This window comes from Salvelinus fontinalis, chromosome 6, assembly GCF_029448725.1.
Source record: "Salvelinus fontinalis isolate EN_2023a chromosome 6, ASM2944872v1, whole genome shotgun sequence".
Classification (NCBI taxonomy): Eukaryota; Metazoa; Chordata; class Actinopteri; order Salmoniformes; family Salmonidae; genus Salvelinus; species Salvelinus fontinalis.
The window spans coordinates 8,981,401-9,001,423 of NC_074670.1; the positions used below are offsets into that span (position 1 = coordinate 8,981,401).

Below are 20,023 nucleotides of genomic sequence, written 5' to 3' on the forward strand. Positions count from 1 at the left end.
CTCTCCCCTCTCACCTCTCGCTCCTCTCACCTCTCTCCCCTCGACTCTCGCCTCTCTCCCCTCTCACCTCTCGCTCCTCTCCCCTCTCACCTCTCTCCCCTCTCACCTCTCTCCCCTCTCACCTCTCGCTCCTCTCACCTCTCTCCCCTCGCCTCTCTCCCCTCTCACCTCTCGCCTCTCACCTCTCTCCCCTCGCCTCTCTCCCCTCTCACCTCTCGCTCCTCTCCCCTCTCACCTCTCCCCTCTCCCCTCTCCCCTCTCCCCTCTCCCCTCTCCCCTCTCACCTCTAGCTCCTCTCACCTCTCTCCCCTCGCCTCTCTCCCCTCTCACCTCTCGCTCCTCTCCCCTCTCACCTCTCGCTCCTCTCACCTCTCTCCCCTCTCACCTCTCGCTCCTCTCACCTCTCTCCCCTCTCACCTCTCGCTCCTCTCACCTCTCTCCCCTCTCACCTCTCTCCCCTCTCCCCTCGACTCTCGCCTCTCTCCCCTCTCACCTCTCGCTCCTCTCCCCTCTCACCTCTCGCCTCTCACCTCTCTTCCCTCTCACCTCTCGCTCCTCTCACCTCTCTCCCCTCGCCTCTCTCCCCTCTCACCTCTCGCCTCTCACCTCTCTCCCCTCGCCTCTCTCCCCTCTCACCTCTCGCTCCTCTCACCTCTCTCCCCTTGCCTCTCCCCTCTCACCTCTCGCTCCTCTCCCCTCTCACCTCTGCCCTCTCCCCTCTCCTCTCTCCCCTCTCACCTCTAGCTCCTCTCACCTCTCTCCCCTCGCCTCTCTCCCCTCTCACCTCTCGCTCCTCTCCCCTCTCACCTCTCCCCTCTCCCCTCTCCCCTCTCCCCTCTCACCTCTCCCCTCTCCCCTCTCCCCTCTCCCCTCTCACCTCTCCCCTCTCCCCTCTCCCCTCTCCCCTCTCACCTCTCCCCTCTCCCCTCTCCCCTCTCCCCTCTCACCTCTCACCTCTCTCCCCTCTCACCTCTAGCTCCTCTCACCTCTCTCCCCTCGCCTCTCTCCCCTCTCACCTCTCGCTCCTCTCACCTCTCTCCCCTTGCCTCTCCCCTCTCACCTCTCGCTCCTCTCCCCTCTCACCTCTCCCCTCTCCCCTCTCCCCTCTCCCCTCTCACCTCTAGCTCCTCTCACCTCTCTCCCCTCGCCTCTCTCCCCTCTCACCTCTCTCCCCTCTCACCTCTCTCCCCTCTCACCTCTTGCCTCTCTCCCTTCGCCTCTTTCCCCTCTCCCCTCTCCCCTCGCCTCTCTCCCCTTTCCCTTCTCCCCTCTCCCCTTTCCCCCCTCCCCTCTCCCCTCGCCCCTCTTCCCTCGTCCCTCTCCCCTCTCCCCTCTCCGCTCTCTCCCCGCTCCCCTCTCTCCTCTCCCCTCGCTCCTCTTCCCTCTCACCTCTCGCCTCTCTCCCCTCGCCCCTTTCCCCTCGCCCCTCTCCCCATGCCCCTCTCACCTCTCGCCTCTCGCCTCTCTCACCTCTCTCCCCTCTCACCTCTCTCCCCTCTCACCTCTCGCTCCTCTCCCCTCTCACCTCTCGCCTCTCTCCCCTCGCCTCTTTCCCCTCTCCCCTTTCCCCTCTCGCTCCTCTCCCATCTCCCCTCTCACCTCTCGCTCCTCTCCCATCTCCCCTCTCCCCTCTCCCCTCGCCCCTCTCCGCTCTTTCCCCTCTCCCCTCGCTCCTCTCCCCTCTCACCTCTCGCTTCTCTCCCCTCGCCTCTCCCCTCGCCCCTCTCCCCTCGCCCCTCTCCCCTTTCCCCTCGCCCCTCTCCGCTCTTTCCCCTCTCCCCTCGCTCCTCTCCCCTCTCACCTCTCTCCCCTCGCCTCTCCCCTCGCCCCTTTCCCCTTTCCCCTCTCCCCTCTCCCCTCGCCCCTCTCCCCTCGCCCCTCGCCCCTCTCTGCTCGTTCCCCTCCCCCCTCGCTCCTCGCTCCTCTCCCCTCTCGCCTCTCGCCTCTCTCCCCTCGCCTCTCCCCTCTCCCCTCGCCCCGCTCCCCTTTCCCCTCGCCCCTCTCCGCTCTTTCCCCTCTCCCCTCGCTCCTCTCCCCTCTCACCTCTCGCCTCTCCCCTCGCCCCTTTCCCCTTTCCCCTCTCCCCTCTCCCTTCTCCCCTCTCCCCTCTCCCCTCTCCCCTCTCCCCTGTCCCAGTCCATATTGTAATTTCAACTTCTGGAATCCATCAGGACATGTACATCTGTTGGGGTTTATTCTTCATGTTAACAGTGAGATAGACAACATTTTCAACATATACCTGTAAATCTAGTGATTTCTCATCTTGTTTTTAAGACTGTCATTACCTTGTTACTTATCAGCTAGTGATGTGGCTAGGAGGAGCATAGGAATGCTACCAATGGTTTATTCCCCAGGATGAAAGTGTGTGAGTGTGCATGGTGTGCGTGCGTGTGCATGGCGTGTGTGTGTGTGTGTGTGTGTGTGTGTGTGTGTGTACCGTAATGTGGCTTCCCTCCCCACTGTTCCAGGATTATCCCAATGTGATCCAACAAACAGAGACAATAAGAGAATCTGGACACGCTACGTTCTAAGTTATTCCCTGCAGGACCGGCTCAATGATTGATGTGATGGTCATGCCGCATGCGATAACCTCTGTCCTATGAGATTGAATGGAGGACTTTATCTGAATTCTGAATGCCCTCCGCTGCAATGTGATAATATGAGGGAGACAGAGCAATTGCATAAAACAAAAAGCAAAACACAAAGCACTGAGTCACAAAGACACATTTTTATATACTAAATCCATACTCTCAGTTATTTTTTAATTCGCCAATCGTATTTATATTTCTGCTCAATTACCTTCTGTGACATAATATGCTAAATGTGTAGATGTGTAAAGGCATGGTAAAGACATGATAAAGGCATGGTAAAGGCATGGTAAAGGCATGGTTAAGGCATTGTAAAGGCATGGTAAAGGCATGGTAAAGGCATAGTAAAGGTATGGTAAGGGCATGGTAAAGGCATGGTAAAGGCATGGTAAAGGCATGGTAAAGGCATGGTAAAGGCATGGTAAAGGCATAGTAAAGGCATGGTAAAGGCATAGTAAAGGCATGGTAAAGACATGGTAAAGGCATGGTAAAGGCATGGTAAAGGCATGGTTAAGGCATGGTAAAGGCATGGTAAAGGCATAGTAAAGGTATGGTAAAGGCATGGTAAAGGCATGGTAAAGGCATGGTAAAGACATGGTAAAGGCATGGTAAAGGCATAGTAAAGACATGGTAAAGGCATGGTGAAGGCATAGTAAAGACATGGTAAAGGCATGGTAAAGGCATAGTAAAGACATGGTAAAGGCATGGTAAAGGCATGGTAAAGGCATAGTAAAGGCATGGTAAAGGCATGGTAAAGGCATAGTAAAGACATGGTAAAGGCATGGTAAAGGCATAGTAAAGACATGGTAAAGGCATGGTAAAGGCATGGTAAAGGCATGGTGAAGGCATAGTAAAGGCATAGTAAAGGTATGGTAAAGACATGGTAAAGGCATGGTAAAGGCATGGTAAAGGCATGGTAAAGGCATAGTAAAGGTATGGTAAAGGCATGGTAAAGGCATGGTAAAGGCATGGTAAAGACATGGTAAAGGCATGGTAAAGGCACGGTAAAGGCATGGTAAAGGCATGGTTAAGGCATGGTAAAGGCATGGTAAAGGCATAGTAAAGGTATGGTAAAGGCATGGTAAAGGCATGGTAAAGGCATGGTAAAGGCATGGTAAAGGCATGGTAAAGGCATGGTAAAGACATGGTAAAGGCATGGTAAAGACATGGTAAAGGCATGGTAAAGGCATAGTAAAGACATGGTAAAGGCATGGTAAAGGCATAGTAAAGACATGGTAAAGGCATGGTAAAGGCATAGTAAAGACATGGTAAAGGCATGGTAAAGGCATGGTAAAGGCATAGTAAAGACATGGTAAAGGCATGGTAAAGGCATAGTAAAGACATGGTAAAGGCATGGTAAAGGCATAGTAAAGACATGGTAAAGGCATGGTAAAGGCATGGTAAAGACATGGTAAAGGCATGGTAAAGGCATAGTAAAGACATGGTAAAGGCATGGTAAAGTCAGCTGTTTGTTTGTTACATAACCGATGTGCCCTTGACCGGTGCCCCTGTCAGCCTGCCTCTGGCTAGAAGGAGCCATCTATCCTAGGGGCTCCATGTCACACCAACAGATGTGAGCCCTTCGGTGCCATTCTCTGGTCCTCTACGTCAGGGGTTCTTAAACTTTTTCAGCTCAAGATCCAAATAAGAAATGGACCGTTCTCCCGTGACCCAAATCGTCCTCCAACGACCCAAATTAAGATGAAATAGTGTGTGATTATAGACGCATTCTGATAACTCGTGACCCACTTTGGGCCCAGGCCCATAGTTTAAGAAACCCTGCTCTACGTCAATCTCTACCACCAAGGACAAGGCCACTAAACTGCAAACCATTTATCCTATCATACTGTACATACTGTATGTATGAGAACATGGGAAAGGTGATGGCATGATATCCAATGAAGCACAGTATATGGAGGGTGATTTTGAACGACCCATTTATCACAATGTTCCACCAACATCTCCGTAACCAGCAGTCTTAGACAGTGTTGGACATCTCCACCAACAGCAGTCTTAGACAGTGTTGGAAATCTCCACCAACAGCAGTCTTAGACAGTGTTGGACATCTCCACCAACAGCAGTCTTAGACAGTGTTGGAAATCTCCACAAACAGCAGTCTTAGACAGTGTTGGAAATCTCCACAAACAGCGGTCTTAGACAGTGTTGGACATCTCCACCAACAGCAGTCTTAGACAGTGTTGGAAATCTCCACAAACAGCAGTCTTAGACAGTGTTGGAAATCTCCACCAACAGCAGTCTTAGACAGTGTTGGAAATCTCCACAAACAGCGGTCTCAGACAGTGTTGGAAATCTCCACAAACAGCAGTCTTAGACAGTGTTGGAAATCTCCACAAACAGCAGTCTTAGTCAGTGTTGGAAATCTCCACAAACAGCGGTCTTAGACAGTGTTGGAAATCTCCACCAACAGCAGTCTTAGACAGTGTTGGAAATCTCCACAAACAGCGGTCTTAGACAGTGTTGGAAATCTCCACAAACAGCAGTCTTAGACAGTGTTGGAAATCTCCACAAACAGCAGTCTTAGACAGTGTTGGAAATCTCCACAAACAGCAGTCTTAGATAGTGTTGGAAATCTCCACAAACAGCGGTCTTAGACAGTGTTGGAAATCTCCACAAACAGCAGTCTTAGACAGTGTTGGAAATCTCCACAAACAGCGGTCTTAGACAGTGTTGGAAATCTCCACAAACAGCGGTCTTAGACAGTGTTGGAAATCTCCACAAACAGCGGTCTTAGACAGTGTTGGAAATCTCCACAAACAGCAGTCTTAGACAGTGTTGGAAATCTCCACCAACAGCAGTCTTAGACAGTGTTGGAAATCTCCACCAACAGCGGTCTTAGACAGTGTTGGAAATCTCCACCAACAGCAGTCTTAGACAGTGTTGGAAATCTCCACAAACAGCGGTCTCAGACAGTGTTGGAAATCTCCACAAACAGCAGTCTTAGACAGTGTTGGAAATCTCCACAAACAGCAGTCTTAGTCAGTGTTGGAAATCTCCACAAACAGCGGTCTTAGACAGTGTTGGAAATCTCCACCAACAGCAGTCTTAGACAGTGTTGGAAATCTCCACCAACAGCGGTCTTAGACAGTGTTGGAAATCTCCACCAACAGCAGTCTTAGACAGTGTTGGAAATCTCCACAAACAGCGGTCTCAGACAGTGTTGGAAATCTCCACAAACAGCAGTCTTAGACAGTGTTGGAAATCTCCACAAACAGCAGTCTTAGTCAGTGTTGGAAATCTCCACAAACAGCGGTCTTAGACAGTGTTGGAAATCTCCACCAACAGCAGTCTTAGACAGTGTTGGAAATCTCCACAAACAGCGGTCTTAGACAGTGTTGGAAATCTCCACAAACAGCAGTCTTAGACAGTGTTGGAAATCTCCACAAACAGCAGTCTTAGATAGTGTTGGAAATCTCCACAAACAGCGGTCTTAGACAGTGTTGGAAATCTCCACAAACAGCAGTCTTAGACAGTGTTGGAAATCTCCACAAACAGCGGTCTTAGACAGTGTTGGAAATCTCCACAAACAGCGGTCTTAGACAGTGTTGGAAATCTCCACAAACAGCGGTCTTAGACAGTGTTGGAAATCTCCACAAACAGCAGTCTTAGACAGTGTTGGAAATCTCCACCAACAGCAGTCTCAGACAGTGTTGGAAATCTCCACCAACAGCGGTCTTAGACAGTGTTGGAAATATCTGACTGACTATCAGACACAGCCAAGCTTGACCAGGACTCATTGCAGAGAGCCAACAGAAGAGGGTGTAAAATATGTTTTCCGGCAGGAAGGAAGAAAGTGGAAGTTAGGTCTTAAATGTCTTGCCAGCTGCCACCGGGAACCTGTGAAGAGAGCTGAGAAGACGCAACACCAGATGTAACACATGTCACCAACCACACTAACCCTGGATGCCAACCCAACCCAACATGTGTCATAGTTAGGGCCATGTGTTTTGGTTAATCATGTCAGAAGCCAAAGGAGACCTCAGTCTCAGAGCAGAATAGCAGAATGTCATTTAGGACATTGCGTTTCCGCTGCCTAACCTTTGCAGAAGGTGAGAGAAAGTGAAGTAGGAAGCTGAATAGAGAGAGACTAAATGAGAACGTAGACTTCACATCAATGACCTGAGAACCAATTTAGCCAGAGGCTCTTTGTGCTGCAACAGATCAGTCCTTTCTCTGGGTGGTTCCTGATGAGCTCATTAAAGGTATGGAAGGAGAGAAGGAGGAGAGGAGGAGAGGTAGAGAGGAGGAGAGCAGGAGAGGAGGAGAGGTAGAGAGGAGGAGCGGTAGAGAGGAGAAGAGGTAGAGAGGAGGAGAGCAGGAGAGGTTGAGAGGAGGAGAGGTAGAGGGGGAGGAGAGGTAGAGAGGAGGAGAGGTAGAGAGGGGGAGAGGTAGAGAGGAGGAGAGGAGGAGAGGGGGATAGGTAGAGAGGAGGAGAGGTAGAGAGGAGGAGAGGAAGAGAGGAGGAAAGGTAGAGGGGGAGGAGAGGTAGAGAGGAGGAGAGGAGGAGAGGGGGATAGGTAGAGAGGAGGAGAGGTAGAGAGGAGGAGAGGAAGAGAGGAGGAGAGGAAGAGGGGAAGGAGAGGTAGAGAGGAGGAGAGGTAGAGAGGAGGAGAGGTAGAGAGGAGGAGAGGTAGAGAGGAGGAGAGGTAGAAAGGAGGAGAGGTAGAGAGGAGGAGAGGTAGAGGGGGAGGAAAGGTAGAGGGGGAGGAAAGGTAGAGGGGGAGGAGAGGTAGAGAGGAGGAGCGGTAGAGAGGAGGAGAGGTAGAGAGGAGGAGAGGTAGAGAGGAGGAGAGGTAGAGAGGAGGAGAGGTAGAGGGGGAGGAGAGGTATAGAGGAGGAGAGGTAGAGAGGAGGAGAGGTAGAAAGGAGGAGAGGTAGAGAGGAGGAGCGGTAGAGAGGAGGAGAGGTAGAGAGGAGGAGAGGTAGAGAGAAGGAGAGGTAGAGGGGGAGGAAAGGTAGAGGGGAGGAGAGGTAGAAAGGAGGAGAGGTAGAGGGGGAGGAGAGGTAGAGAGGAGGAGAGGTAGAGAGGAGGAGCGGTAGAGAGGAGGAGAGGTAGAGAGGAGGAGAGGAGGAGAGGTAGAGGGGGAGGAAAGGAAGAGGGGGAGGAGAGGTAGAGAGGAGGAGCGGTAGAGAGGAGGAAAGGAGGAGAGGCAGAGAGGTAGAGAGGAGGAGAGGAGGAGAGGTAGAGAGGAGGAGAGGAGGAGAACACTTGAAAAAACAGCTGCTCTCCGAGTCTCAGCCTCATTACCATGTATCCCCCTGGATTTGAGTACAGACCTATGCTGGGATTCAAGCAAACCCGCAATGTGAAAAGGATTATTGTTAATCTGCTACAAAACTGTATTTTTTTTTTTTAGGTCATATGACCGGCAAGACTAGGTTAAATTAATAAGAGTAGTTTTTGAAATGTCCAAAGACACTTGATGCAAATGTTTCTATGAGGGGATGATGGCATTTTTTCCCACAGTGCAGGTTTTATTTACCACACTTTCAATGTTTGAGAAAAGATTTATTTTTGTTGTTCCTTTTTGGGGGTTTTGATGAGAAGTACATGGAACTTGTTTTACATTTGTTAATTCCTGCAGCAAGATGACATGGACCCACCACTGTGAGGTGGATGTTTTTCCACTTGAAGGACAATCTTGGACAACAGGCTAATGTGTCCAGTTAGGAGAATAACAACAATGGCATCCTTCCCTTGTGCTGAGTCCTTCCCACAGGGTCCCTCCCCTGTCCTTCAAACACAGCTCAACACAACTCCAGATTACTGTCCTGTCCCTCTGTACTGACCAAAGACCCAGACATACTGTCCTGTCCCTCTGTAATGACCAAAGACCCAGACATACTGTCCTGTCCCTCTGTACTGACCAAAGACCCAGACATCCTGTCCTGTCCCTCTGTAATGACCAAAGACCCAGACATACTGTCCTGTCCCTCTGTAATGACCAAAGACCCAGACATACTGTCCTGTCCCTCTGTACTGACCAAAGACCCAGACATCCTGTCCTGTCCCTCTGTAATGACCAAAGACCCAGACATCCTGTCCTGTCCCTCTGTACTGATCAAAGACCCAGACATCCTGTCCTGTCCCTCTGTAATGACCAAAGACCCAGACTTCCTGTCCTGTCCCTCTGTAATGACCAAAGACCCAGACATCCTGTCCTGTCCCTCTGTACTGACCAAAGACCCAGACATCCTGTCCTGTCCCTCTGTAATGACCAAAGACCCAGACATCCTGTCCTGTCCCTCTGTAATGACCAAAGACCCAGACATCCTGTCCTGTCCCTCTGTACTGATCAAAGACCCAGACATCCTGTCCTGTCCCTCTGTAATGACCAAAGACCCAGACATCCTGTCCTGTCCCTCTGTAATGACCAAAGACCCAGACATCCTGTCCTGTCCCTCTGTAATGACCAAAGACCCAGACTTCCTGTCCTGTCCCTCTGTAATGACCAAAGACCCAGACATCCTGTCCTGTCCCTCTGTAATGACCAAAGACCCAGACATCCTGTCCTGTCCCTCTGTAATGACCAAAGACCCAGACTTCCTGTCCTGTCCCTCTGTAATGACCAAAGACCCAGACATCCTGTCCTGTCCCTCTGTAATGACCAAAGACCCAGACTTCCTGTCCTGTCCCTCTGTAATGACCAAAGACCCAGACATCCTGTCCTGTCCCTCTGTAATGACCAAAGACCCAGACTTCCTGTCCTGTCCCTCTGTAATGACCAAAGACCCAGACATCCTGTCCTGTTGGCAATTACATCTCAGGGCCTACACAATTAGTAGCAGGCTAATGACAGCCTCTGTGTGTGTGCGTGCGTGTGTGTTTTTACGTGCATGCGCACATGTGTGTGTGTACCCAGGACCAGACAGGGGACTGGAGAAAACATACATTTTAAATGATCTGTCTGAATGACGTTCCCTGTCCCTGTCCAGAATGATAATTGGGGTACGGTGGTCAACTTACGTCTATTGCCAGCTTTTCACATTTGCACTCCCTAATACTCTATATGGATATATGGGCGGCAGGTAGCCTAGTGGTTAGAGCGTTGGGCCAGTAACCGAAAGGTTGCTAGATTCCCGAGCTGACAAGATAATAACCTGTAGTTCTGCCCCTGCACAAGGCAGTTAAAACTTCTTATGGCTGCAGTCCCGGTAACGGGACCGATATGACAACAGCCAGTCCAAGTGCAGGGCGCCAAATTCAAAAACCAGAAATCTCATATTTAAAATTCCTCAGACATTCATGTGTCTTATATCATTTTAAAGGTAATCTTGTTGTTAATCCCACCAAAGTGTCCGATTTCAAATAGGCTTTTCAGCGAAAGCACAACAAACGATTATGTTAGGTCACCACAAAACCAAAATAATCACAGCCATTTTTCCCAGCTAAAGATAGCTTCACAAAAAACAGAATAGAGATAAAATGAATCACTAACCTTCGATTATTTATCAGATGACACTCATAGGACTTCATGTTACACAATACATGCATGTTTTGTTTGATTAAATTCATATTTATATCAAAAAATCTGAGTTTACATTGAGGCTACAAGATTCACTAAATGCAAAAACATCAAATGACTTTGCATAGCCCATCGTTTCAACATAAATACTCATCATAAATATAGATGATAATACAAGTTATACACATTGAATTATATATATACCTCTCCTTAATGCAACCGCTATGTCAGATTTAAAAAAAACTTTACGGAAAAAGAATTATATAATCTGAGACGGCGCTCAAAAGTAGCATACCACAACTGCAAAGATGGCGTCACTATAAACAATAAAATACATGATAAATATTCCATTACCTTTGATGATCTAGATCAGAAAGCACACCAGGAATCCCAGGTCCACAATAAATGTTTGTTTTGTTCGAAAAAATCCGTTATTTATGTCCAAATACCTTCTTTTGTTAGCGCGTCTGGTTTACATATCCAAACGCTAATTCTGGTCAGTGTTATAGACAAAAACTTAAAAATGTGATATTACCGGTCGAAGAAACATTTCAAACTAAGTACTGAATCAATCATTAGCATGTTTTTAACATATAGCTTCGATAAAGTTCCAACCGGAGTATTTGTTCTTGTCTGCGTGAGCAATGGAACGTCAGTGTCTTGCATGAAGAAAAAGCATGTTCAGGAAATGGCTGCTTGATGGACACCTGACTGATTCTGCTCTCATTCTCTCCCACAACATCATAGAAGTCACGTTGGAATTTCTATTGATACATCTAGTGGAACCCCTAGGCAGTGCAACATCATTCATAACTCAATTGGATTTCTTAAGGGACTCTGGTGAATACAGACAAGCTCAGATTTCTGACTTCCTGTTTTGATTTCAACTCAGGATTTTGCCTGCCAATATGAGTTCTGTTAATCTCACAGACATAATTCAAACAGTTTTAGAAACGTTAGTGTTTTCTATCCGATACTAATAATATATGCAAATATTAGGAACTATGACTTAGGAGTAGGCCGTTTGAAATGGGCACCTTTCATCCAAGCTACTCAATACTGCCCCTTCAGCCATAAGAAGTTTTTAACCCACTGTTCCTAGGCTATCATTTTAAATAAGAATTTGTTCTTAACTGACTTGCTTGGTTAAATAAAAAATAAAAAGAACTTGCTACTACGTACATGTGTTGCCCATTTTGGAAAAACCCCTTACTATGACCTTTCTCTCTCCTCTGCCCTCTGACCTTTGATCCCTAGTAAGGTGCTGAAGGAGATCCCTCTGGGGGACCTGCATCCTAACGAGACGGTCCAGGCATCCCAGGAGGCTCAGCTCCTGTCCCAGCTCCACCACCCAGCCATCATCACTTTCTACAGCAGCTTTCTGCATAGAGACTCCTTCTGCATTATCACTGAGTACTGTGAGGTAGGACTGGCCACAAATATCCATTTCTTTGCACTTAAGGCCTAGATCTTTGCCTTTAAAAGGTGCATAGCTGAAAAGGGGCGATCTGATTGAATCATGGCCTAAGTCAAATACGTGTTGATAAAGTGCTGTTTATTTTTTATGAGGGCATTTCAAATCGTGAACGGGATCCTGAAAGAACATAAATGATTTTAGTGAGTTTTTTTGAAACCTCTATGAATTCTCTAATTATTTCTGTTGTTAATTTAATGTTTTGTAAACCTGGCATGTCTCCAGATCTCTTGGAATCTTTTGTGCTGTTGCATTCTCATCCACAACCTTGAATAACACATTCACTCTCGAGTTCCCTCTGTCAGCTGGACTGGCATCAGGTCAGGGCATCAACCATGCAGTGAGGAAATATTCTCCGCCATCGGTTTTCAGTTTCCTCGTTTGACCTTGGGCAGGGATCGTGTGTACCTTGCCACTGCATTATCAGTTGTTATTTTCTGTCAGAAACCTGTGAAGTGGATTTATGGTTCTGACTGTGGTGGTTTAAAGCGTAGCTTGGTCTCTTAACCTATACTTCACCCCAGGTTGTTTCTCATATATTCAGAGCCTGGTATTATACAGTAATGGCCAACAGCTGTTTTACCAATATTATTATATTTTCCCACTCTCTCCAGAAGATTAAAAATAAATTTAAAAAACAGTCCAACACAGAGCCTTCATCTTTCTATGGTTCGTTGCTAGCTGTCTACCAGGGCTAGCCTATTACCCCCAGCTGTTAATAGTCAGGTTTAAAAATGGGAAAAGTTAGAAGTAGAAACTTGGTTTCACTGAAAGGTAATTCATGAAAATAAGACAACAAACACTATACAAAACATTAACCTTTACAGGATTGGTGGGGCCCCCTCGATACGGTTGAGCTAACGTAGGCTAATGTGATTAGCATGAGGTTGTAAGTAACAAGACCATTTCCCAGGACATAGACATATCTGATATTGGCAGAAAGCTTAAATTCTTGTTAATCGAACTGCACTGACCAATTTACAGTAGCTACCTTGCTATTGTTTGAGGAGAGTGCACAGTTATGAACTTGAAAAGTTATTAATAAACCAATTAGGCACATTTGGGCAGTCTTGATACAACATTTTTAACAGAATGCAATGGTTCATTGGATCCGTCTAAAACTTTGCACATACACTGCTGCCATCTAAGTGGAAAAATCTAAATTGCGCCTGGGCTGGAATAATACATTATGGCCTTTCTCTTGCATTTCAAAGATGATGGTACAAAAAAACAAAAAAACATGTATTTTCTTTGTATTATCTTTTACCAGATCTAATTATATTCTCCTTCATTCATTTCACAGTTCCACAAACTTCAAAGTGTTTCCTTTCAAATGGTATCAAGAATATGCATATACAATTGAAGTCGGATGTTTACATACACTTAGGTTGGAGTCATTAAAACTTGTTTTTCAACCACTCCACAAATTTCTTGTTAACAAACTATAGTTTTGGCAAGTCGGTTAGGACATCTACGTTGTGCATGACGCAAGTAATTTTTCCAACAATTGTTTACAGACAGATTATTTCACTTATAATTAATTTTATCACAATTCCAGTGGGGCAGAAGTTTACATACACTAAGTTGACTGTGCCTTTAAACAGCGTGGAAAATTCCAGAAAATTATGTCATGGCTTTAGAAGTTCTGATAGGCTAATTGACACCATTTGAGTCAATTGGAGGTGTACCTGTGAATGTATTTCAAGGCCTACCTTCAAACTCAGTGCCTCTTTGCTTGACATCATGGGAAAATCAAAAGAAATCAGCCAAGACCTCAGAAAAATAATTGTAGACCTCCTCAATTCTGGTTCAACCTTGGGAGCAATTTCCAATCACCTGAAGGTACCACGTTCATCTGTACAAACAATAGTACGCAAGTATAAACACCATGGGATCACGCAGCCGTCATACCGCTCAGGATGGAGACGCGTTCTGTCTCCTAGAGATGAACGCACTTTGGTGTGAAAAGTGCAAATCAATCCCAGAACAACAGCAAAAGACCTTGTGAAGATGCGGGAGGAAACAGGTACAAAATGATCTATATCCACAGTTAAACGAGTCCTATATCGACGTAACCTGAAAGGCCGCTCAGCAAGGAAGAAGCCACTGCTCCAAAACCGCCATAAAAAATCCAGACTATGGTTTGCAACTGCACATGGGGACAAAGATCGTACTTTTTGGAGAAATGTCCTCTGGTCTGATGAAACAAAAATAGAACTGTTTGACCATAATGACCATCGTTATGTTTGAAGGAAAAAGGGGGAGGCTTGCAAGCCGAAGAACATTATCCCAACCGTGAAGCACGGGGGTGGCAGCATCATGTTGTGGGGGTGCTTTGCTGCAGGAGGGACTGGTGCACTTCACAAAATAGATGGCTTCATGAGGAAGGAAAATTATGTGGATATATTGAAGCAACATCTCGAGACATCAGTCAGGAAGTTAAAGCTTGGTCGCAAATGGGTCTTCCAAATGGACAATGACACCAAGCATACTTCCAAAGTTGTGGCAAAATGGCTTAAGGACAACAAAGTCAAAGTATTGGAGTGGCCATCACAAAGCCCTGACCTCAATCCTATAGAAAAATTGTGGGCAGAACTGAAAAAGCATGTGCGAGCAAGGAGGCCTACAATCCTGACTCAGTTACACCAGCTCTGTCACGAGGAATGGGCCAAAATGTCACGTTCCTGACCTGTTTTCTCTTGTTTTTGTATGTGTTTAGTTGGTCAGGGCGTGCGTTGGGGTGGGCATTCTATGTTATATGTTTCTATGTTTAGGTTCATTGTCATTTAGCCTGATATGGTTCTCAATCAGGGGCAGGTGTTTTATGTTTCCTCTGATTGAGAACCATATTAAGGTAGGTTGTTCACACTGTTTGTTTGTGGGTGGTTGTCTTCCGTGTTTGTGTCTGTGTACCACACGGGACCGTTTCGTTTGTTCGTTCGTTTGTGTAGTCTGTACCTGTTCATGCGTTCTTCGTGTATATGTAAGTTCTCTAGTTCAGGTCTGTCTACGTTCGTTTATTTGTTTTGTAGTTTGTTGAAGTATTTTCGTGTTTCGTCTTTACTTTAATAAATATCATTATGTCATATCACAACGCTGCGCTTTGGTCCAATCCCTACTCCTCCTCTTCGGACGAAGAGGAGGAGAACGTCCGTTACACAAAATTCACCCAACTTATTGTGGGAAGCTTGTGGAAGGCTACCCGAAACGTTTGACCCAAGTTAAACAATTTAAAGACAATGCTACCAAATAATAATTGAGTGTATGTAAACTTCTGACCCACTGGGAATGTGATGAAAGAAATAAAAGCAGAAATAAATAATTCCCTCTACTATTATTCTGACATTTCAAATATTTAAAATATAGTGGTGATCCTAACTGACCTAAGACAGGGACTTTTTACTAGGATTAAATGTCAGGAATTGTGAAAAACTGAGTTTAAATGTATTTGGCTAAGGTGTATGTAACCTTCCGACGTCAACTGTGCTTGCTTCAGGTCATGAGCTACAGGGAGTTAGATTTGGGTATGTCATTTTAGGCGAAATTTGAAAAAAGGGTCCAATCCTTAACACCTGCTCTTTCCATAACACATACTGACCAGGTGAATCCAGGTGAAAGTTAAGATCCCTTGTTGATGTCATTTGTTAAATTCACTTCAATCAGTGTTGATGAAGGGGAGGAGGCAGGTTAAATTGTTAAGCTTTGAGACAATTGAGACATGGATTGTCTATTTGTGCAATTCAGGCGGTGAATGGGCAAGAAAATATTTAAGTGTCTTTCAACGGGGTAGTAGGTGCCTGGTGGGGGGTGGGAGGGGTGCAACTCAATATTAGGAAGGTGTTCCTAATGTTTGGTATACTCAGTGTATATTTCAGCATAGCATGTCATTGTTATTCAAATGTACAGAATTGTCTACACACACCTTATTCAATACTGCATTATCACAGCATTAAAATGGGACTATAGAAGACCACAGATGTATGATCTTAATTTGATCACCATGTTGCAGGAGAACTTTCCAGGAAATGTAAAATGTGTAGTGTGTTTTTAAAAATACTTCTGAAGTTTGTAATTTCCCCTTTGAAATGTCATAGATTTTCCTTTATGAAAAATGTATCAACTCCTACAAAAATGTCCATGAATAATAATCACATAATTCACATTTCCTGTTGCTGCAGGATTATGTTCCTGCTGTAGCAAACGGGCTCAAATTAAGATCCTACATGTGAATATGGTTGTTTTGATCCTGTCATGCACTTATCATGTTATAATGCATGGCTTCGTGATTTTCTTATATAACACCATGGCTTGGAATCACTCCATACAGCGCTAACATGATTACATGGTCACTGTGGTTCCCTACACTAGAGCAGCACACCTCTCTTCAAACTGTAGCCCTCTAGGTGTTCCAAGCTAGAGAGAGGTCACGGGGGAATGTCTGAAGTGTCAGAGCATGGAACAAGTGATTGATCTGTGCCCCCTCCTTCTCCGCCCCCCTTCTCTCGCTCTCGCTCTCTCTCCATTTTTCTTTTCATCTTGTCAAAGTGTTTGCTGTATAGATTACAACAGGTAGGGGTCCAGTCCTCCAGTCTTTCTCCTACTAGATTACAGCTGTAGGGGTCCTGTCCTCCAGTCTTTCTCCTACTAGATTACAGATGTAGGGGTCCTGTCCTCCAGTCTTTCTCCTCCTACAGTAGAGTACAGCAGGTAGGGGTCCTGTTCTCCAGTCTTTCTCCTACTAGATTACAGCAGGTAGGGGTCCTGTCCTCCAGTCTTTCTCCTACTAGATTACAGCTGTAGGGGTCCTGTCCTCCAGTCTTTCTCCTCCTACAGTAGAGTACAGCAGGTAGGGGTCCTGTCCTCCAGTCTTTCTCCTACTAGATTACAGCTGTAGGGGTCCTGTCCTCCAGTCTTTCTCCTCCTACAGTAGAGTACAGCAGGTAGGGGTCCTGTTCTCCAGTCTTTCTCCTACTAGATTACAGCAGGTAGGGGTCCTGTCCTCCAGTCTTTCTCCTACTAGATTTGGTATTTGGTATTTTATTAGGATCCCCATTAGCTGTTGCAAAAGCAGCAGCTACTCGTCCTGGGGTCCACACAAAAGATGAAACATGACATAATACAGAACATTAATACAGTCGTGGCCAAAAGTTTTGAGAATGACACAAATATTAATTTCCACAAAGTTTGCTGCTTCAGTGTCTTTAGATATTTTTGTCAGATGTTACTATGGAATATTGAAGTATAATTACAAGCATTTCATAAGTGTCAAAGGCTTTTATTGACAATTACATGAAGTTGATGCAAAGAGTCAATATTTGCTGTTTTGACCCTTCTTTTTCAAGACCTCTGCAATCCGCCCTGCCATGCTGCAAATTAACCTCTGGACCACATCTTGACGGATGGCAGCCCATTCTTGCATAATAAATGCTTGGAGTTTGTCAGAATTTGTGGGTTTTTGTTTGTCCACCTGCCTCTTGAGGATTGACCACAAGTTCTCAATGGGATTAAGGTCTGGGGAGTTTCCTGGCCATGGACCCAAAATATCGATGTTTTGTTCCCCGAGCCACTTAGTTATCACTTTTGCCTTATGGCAAGGTGCTCCATCATGCTGGAAAAGGCATTGTTTGTCACGTCACCAAACTGTTCCTGGATGGTTGGGAGAAGTTGCTCTCGGAGGATGTGTTGGTACCATTCTTTATTCATGGCTGTGTTCTTAGGCAAAATTGTGAGTGAGCCCACTCCCTTGGCTGAGAAGCAACCCCACACATGAATGGTCTCAGGATGCTTTACTGTTGGCATGACACAGGACTGATGGTAGCGCTCACCTTGTCTTCTCCGGACAAGATTTTTTTCCGGATTCCCCAAACAATCGGAAAGGGGATTCATCAGAGAAAATTACTTTACCCCAGTCCTCAGCAGTCCAACCCCTGTACCTTTTGCAGAATATCAGTCTGTCCCTGATGTTTTTCCTGGAGAGAAGTGGCTTCTTTACTGCCCTTCTTGACACCAGGCCATCCTCCAAAAGTCTTTGCCTCACTGTGCGTGCAGATGCACTCACACCTGCCTGCTGCCATTCCTGAGCAAGCTGTACTGGTGGTACCCCGATCCCGCAGCTGAATCAAATTTAGGAGACAGTCCTGGCGCTTGCTGGACTTTCTTGGGCACCCTGAAGCCTTCTTCACAACAATTGAACCGCTCTCCTTGAAGTTCTTATTGATCCGATAAATGGTTGATTTAGGTGCAATCTTACTGGCAGCAATATCCTTGCCTGTGAAGCCCTTTTTGTGCAAAGAAATGATGACGGCATGTGTTTCCTTGCAGGTAACCATGGTCGACAGAGGAAAACAATGATTCCAAGCACCACCCTCCTTTTGAAGCTTCCAGTCTGTTATTTGAACTCAATCAGCATGACAGAGTGATCTCCAGCATTGTCCTTGTCAACATTCACACCTGTGTTAACGAGAGAATCACTGACATGATGTCAGCTCGTCCTTTTGTGGCAGGGCTGAAATGCAGTGGAAATGTTTTGGGGGGATTCAGTTAATTTGCATGGCAAAGAGGGACTTTGCAATTAATTGCAATTCATCTGATCACTCTTCATAACATTCAAGAGTATTTGCAAATTGCCATCATGCAAACTGAGGCAGCAGACTTTGTGAAAATTAATATTTGTGTTATTCTCAAAACTTTTGGCCACGACTGGAGACAAGAACAGCTCAAGGACAGAACTACATACTTAAAAAAAAGGCACACTGGGACTACATATCAATGCAGGTCAAATAGGGGAGAGGCATTGTGCCGTGAGGTGTTGCTTTATCAGTTTTTTGAAACCAGGTTTACTGTTTATTTGAGCAATATGAGATGGAACAGAGTTCCATGCAATAATGGCTCTATATAATACTGTATGCTTTCTTCAATTTGTTCTGGATTTGGGGACTGTGAAAAGACCCCTAGTGGTATGTCTGGTGGGATAAGTCTGTGTGTCAGAGCTGTGTGTAAATTGACTATTCAAACAATTTGGGATTTTCAACACATCAATGTTTCTTATAAAAAGAAGAAGTGATGCAGTCAGTTTCTCCTCAACTCTCAACCAATCATCAGTCATTTGGGTTAGTGCAGTACATGTTGAGTGCCCTTCTCTATAAGCATACTGAAAGTCTGTTGTTAATTTGTTTACAGAGAAATAAAGTTGTATTTGTTCAAACACAATTTTTTCCAACAGTTTGCTAAGAGCTGGCAGCAAGCTTATAGGCTTATAGGTCTATTTTTATTTTTTATATTGTATATATATATATATATATATATATTTTTTTTTTTACAAACATTTGGGTAGCGGAACTACTTTAGCTTCCCTCCAGGCCTGGGGACAAGGACTTTCCTCTAGGCTCAGATTAAAGATATGACAGATACATCAAATCAAATCAAATTTTATTTGTCACATACACATGGTTAGCAGATGTTAATGCGAGTGTAGCGAAATGCTTGTTATTCTAGTTCCGACCATGCAGTAATATCTAACAAGTAATCTAACCTAACAATTTCATAACAACTACCTTATGCACGCACATAAGTGTAAAGGAATGAATAAGAATATGTACATAAAAATATATGAATGAGCGATGGCTGAATGGCATAGGCAAGATGCAGTAGATGGTATATTGTACAGTATATACATATGAGATGAGTAATGTAGGGTATGTAAACATTATATAAAGTGGCATTGTTTAAAGTGGCTAGTGATACACTTATTACATCCAATTTTTTATTATTAAAGTGGCTAGAGATGAGTCAGTATGTTGGCAGCAGCCACTCAATGTTAGTGATGGCTGTTTAACAGTCTGATGGCCTTGAGATAAAAGCTGTTTTTCAGTCTCTCGGTCCCCGCTTTGATGTACTGACCTCGCCTTCTGGATGATAGCGGGGTGAACAGGCAGTGGCTCGGGTGGTTGTTGTCCTTGATGATCTTTTTGGCCTTCCTGTGACATTCGGTGGTGTAGGTGTCCTGGAGGGCACGTAGTTTGCCCCCGGTGATGCGTTGTGCAGACCTCACTACCCTCTGGAGAGCCTTACGGTTGTGGGCGGAGCAGTTGCCGTACCAGGCGGTGATACAGCCCGACAGGATGCTCTCGATTGTGCATCTGTAAAAGTTTGAGTGTTTTTGGTGACAAGCCGAATTTCTTCAGACTCCTGAGGTTGAAGAGGCGCTGCTGCACTTTACCATGCTGTCTGTGTGGGTGGACCAATTCAGTTTGTCTGTGATGTGTCCCCCAGAGGAATTTAAAACTTTTCACCTTCTCCACTACTGTCCCGTTGATGTGGATAGGGGGCTGCTCCCTCTGCTGTTTCCTGAAGTCCACAATCATCTCCTTTGTTTTGTTGACATTGAGTGTGAGGTTATTTTCCTGACACCACACTCCGAGGGCCTTCACCTCCTCCCTGTAGGCCGTCTCATCATTGTTGGTAATCAAGCCTACCAC

The 20,023-nt window shown here is 45.7% G+C and overlaps 1 protein-coding gene across 1 annotated transcript in view; it reads left to right on the top strand.

Annotated features, from left to right (window-relative positions):
- LOC129856950 (serine/threonine-protein kinase Nek11-like) overlaps window positions 1–20,023 on the top strand; it is a 38,833-nt gene that overhangs the window by 11,004 nt on the left and 7,806 nt on the right. The window contains exon 3 of the mRNA XM_055924745.1: window positions 11,330–11,495. Coding sequence (XP_055780720.1) covers window positions 11,330–11,495 — 166 coding nt within the window. The remainder of the gene's footprint in view (window positions 1–11,329; window positions 11,496–20,023) is intronic.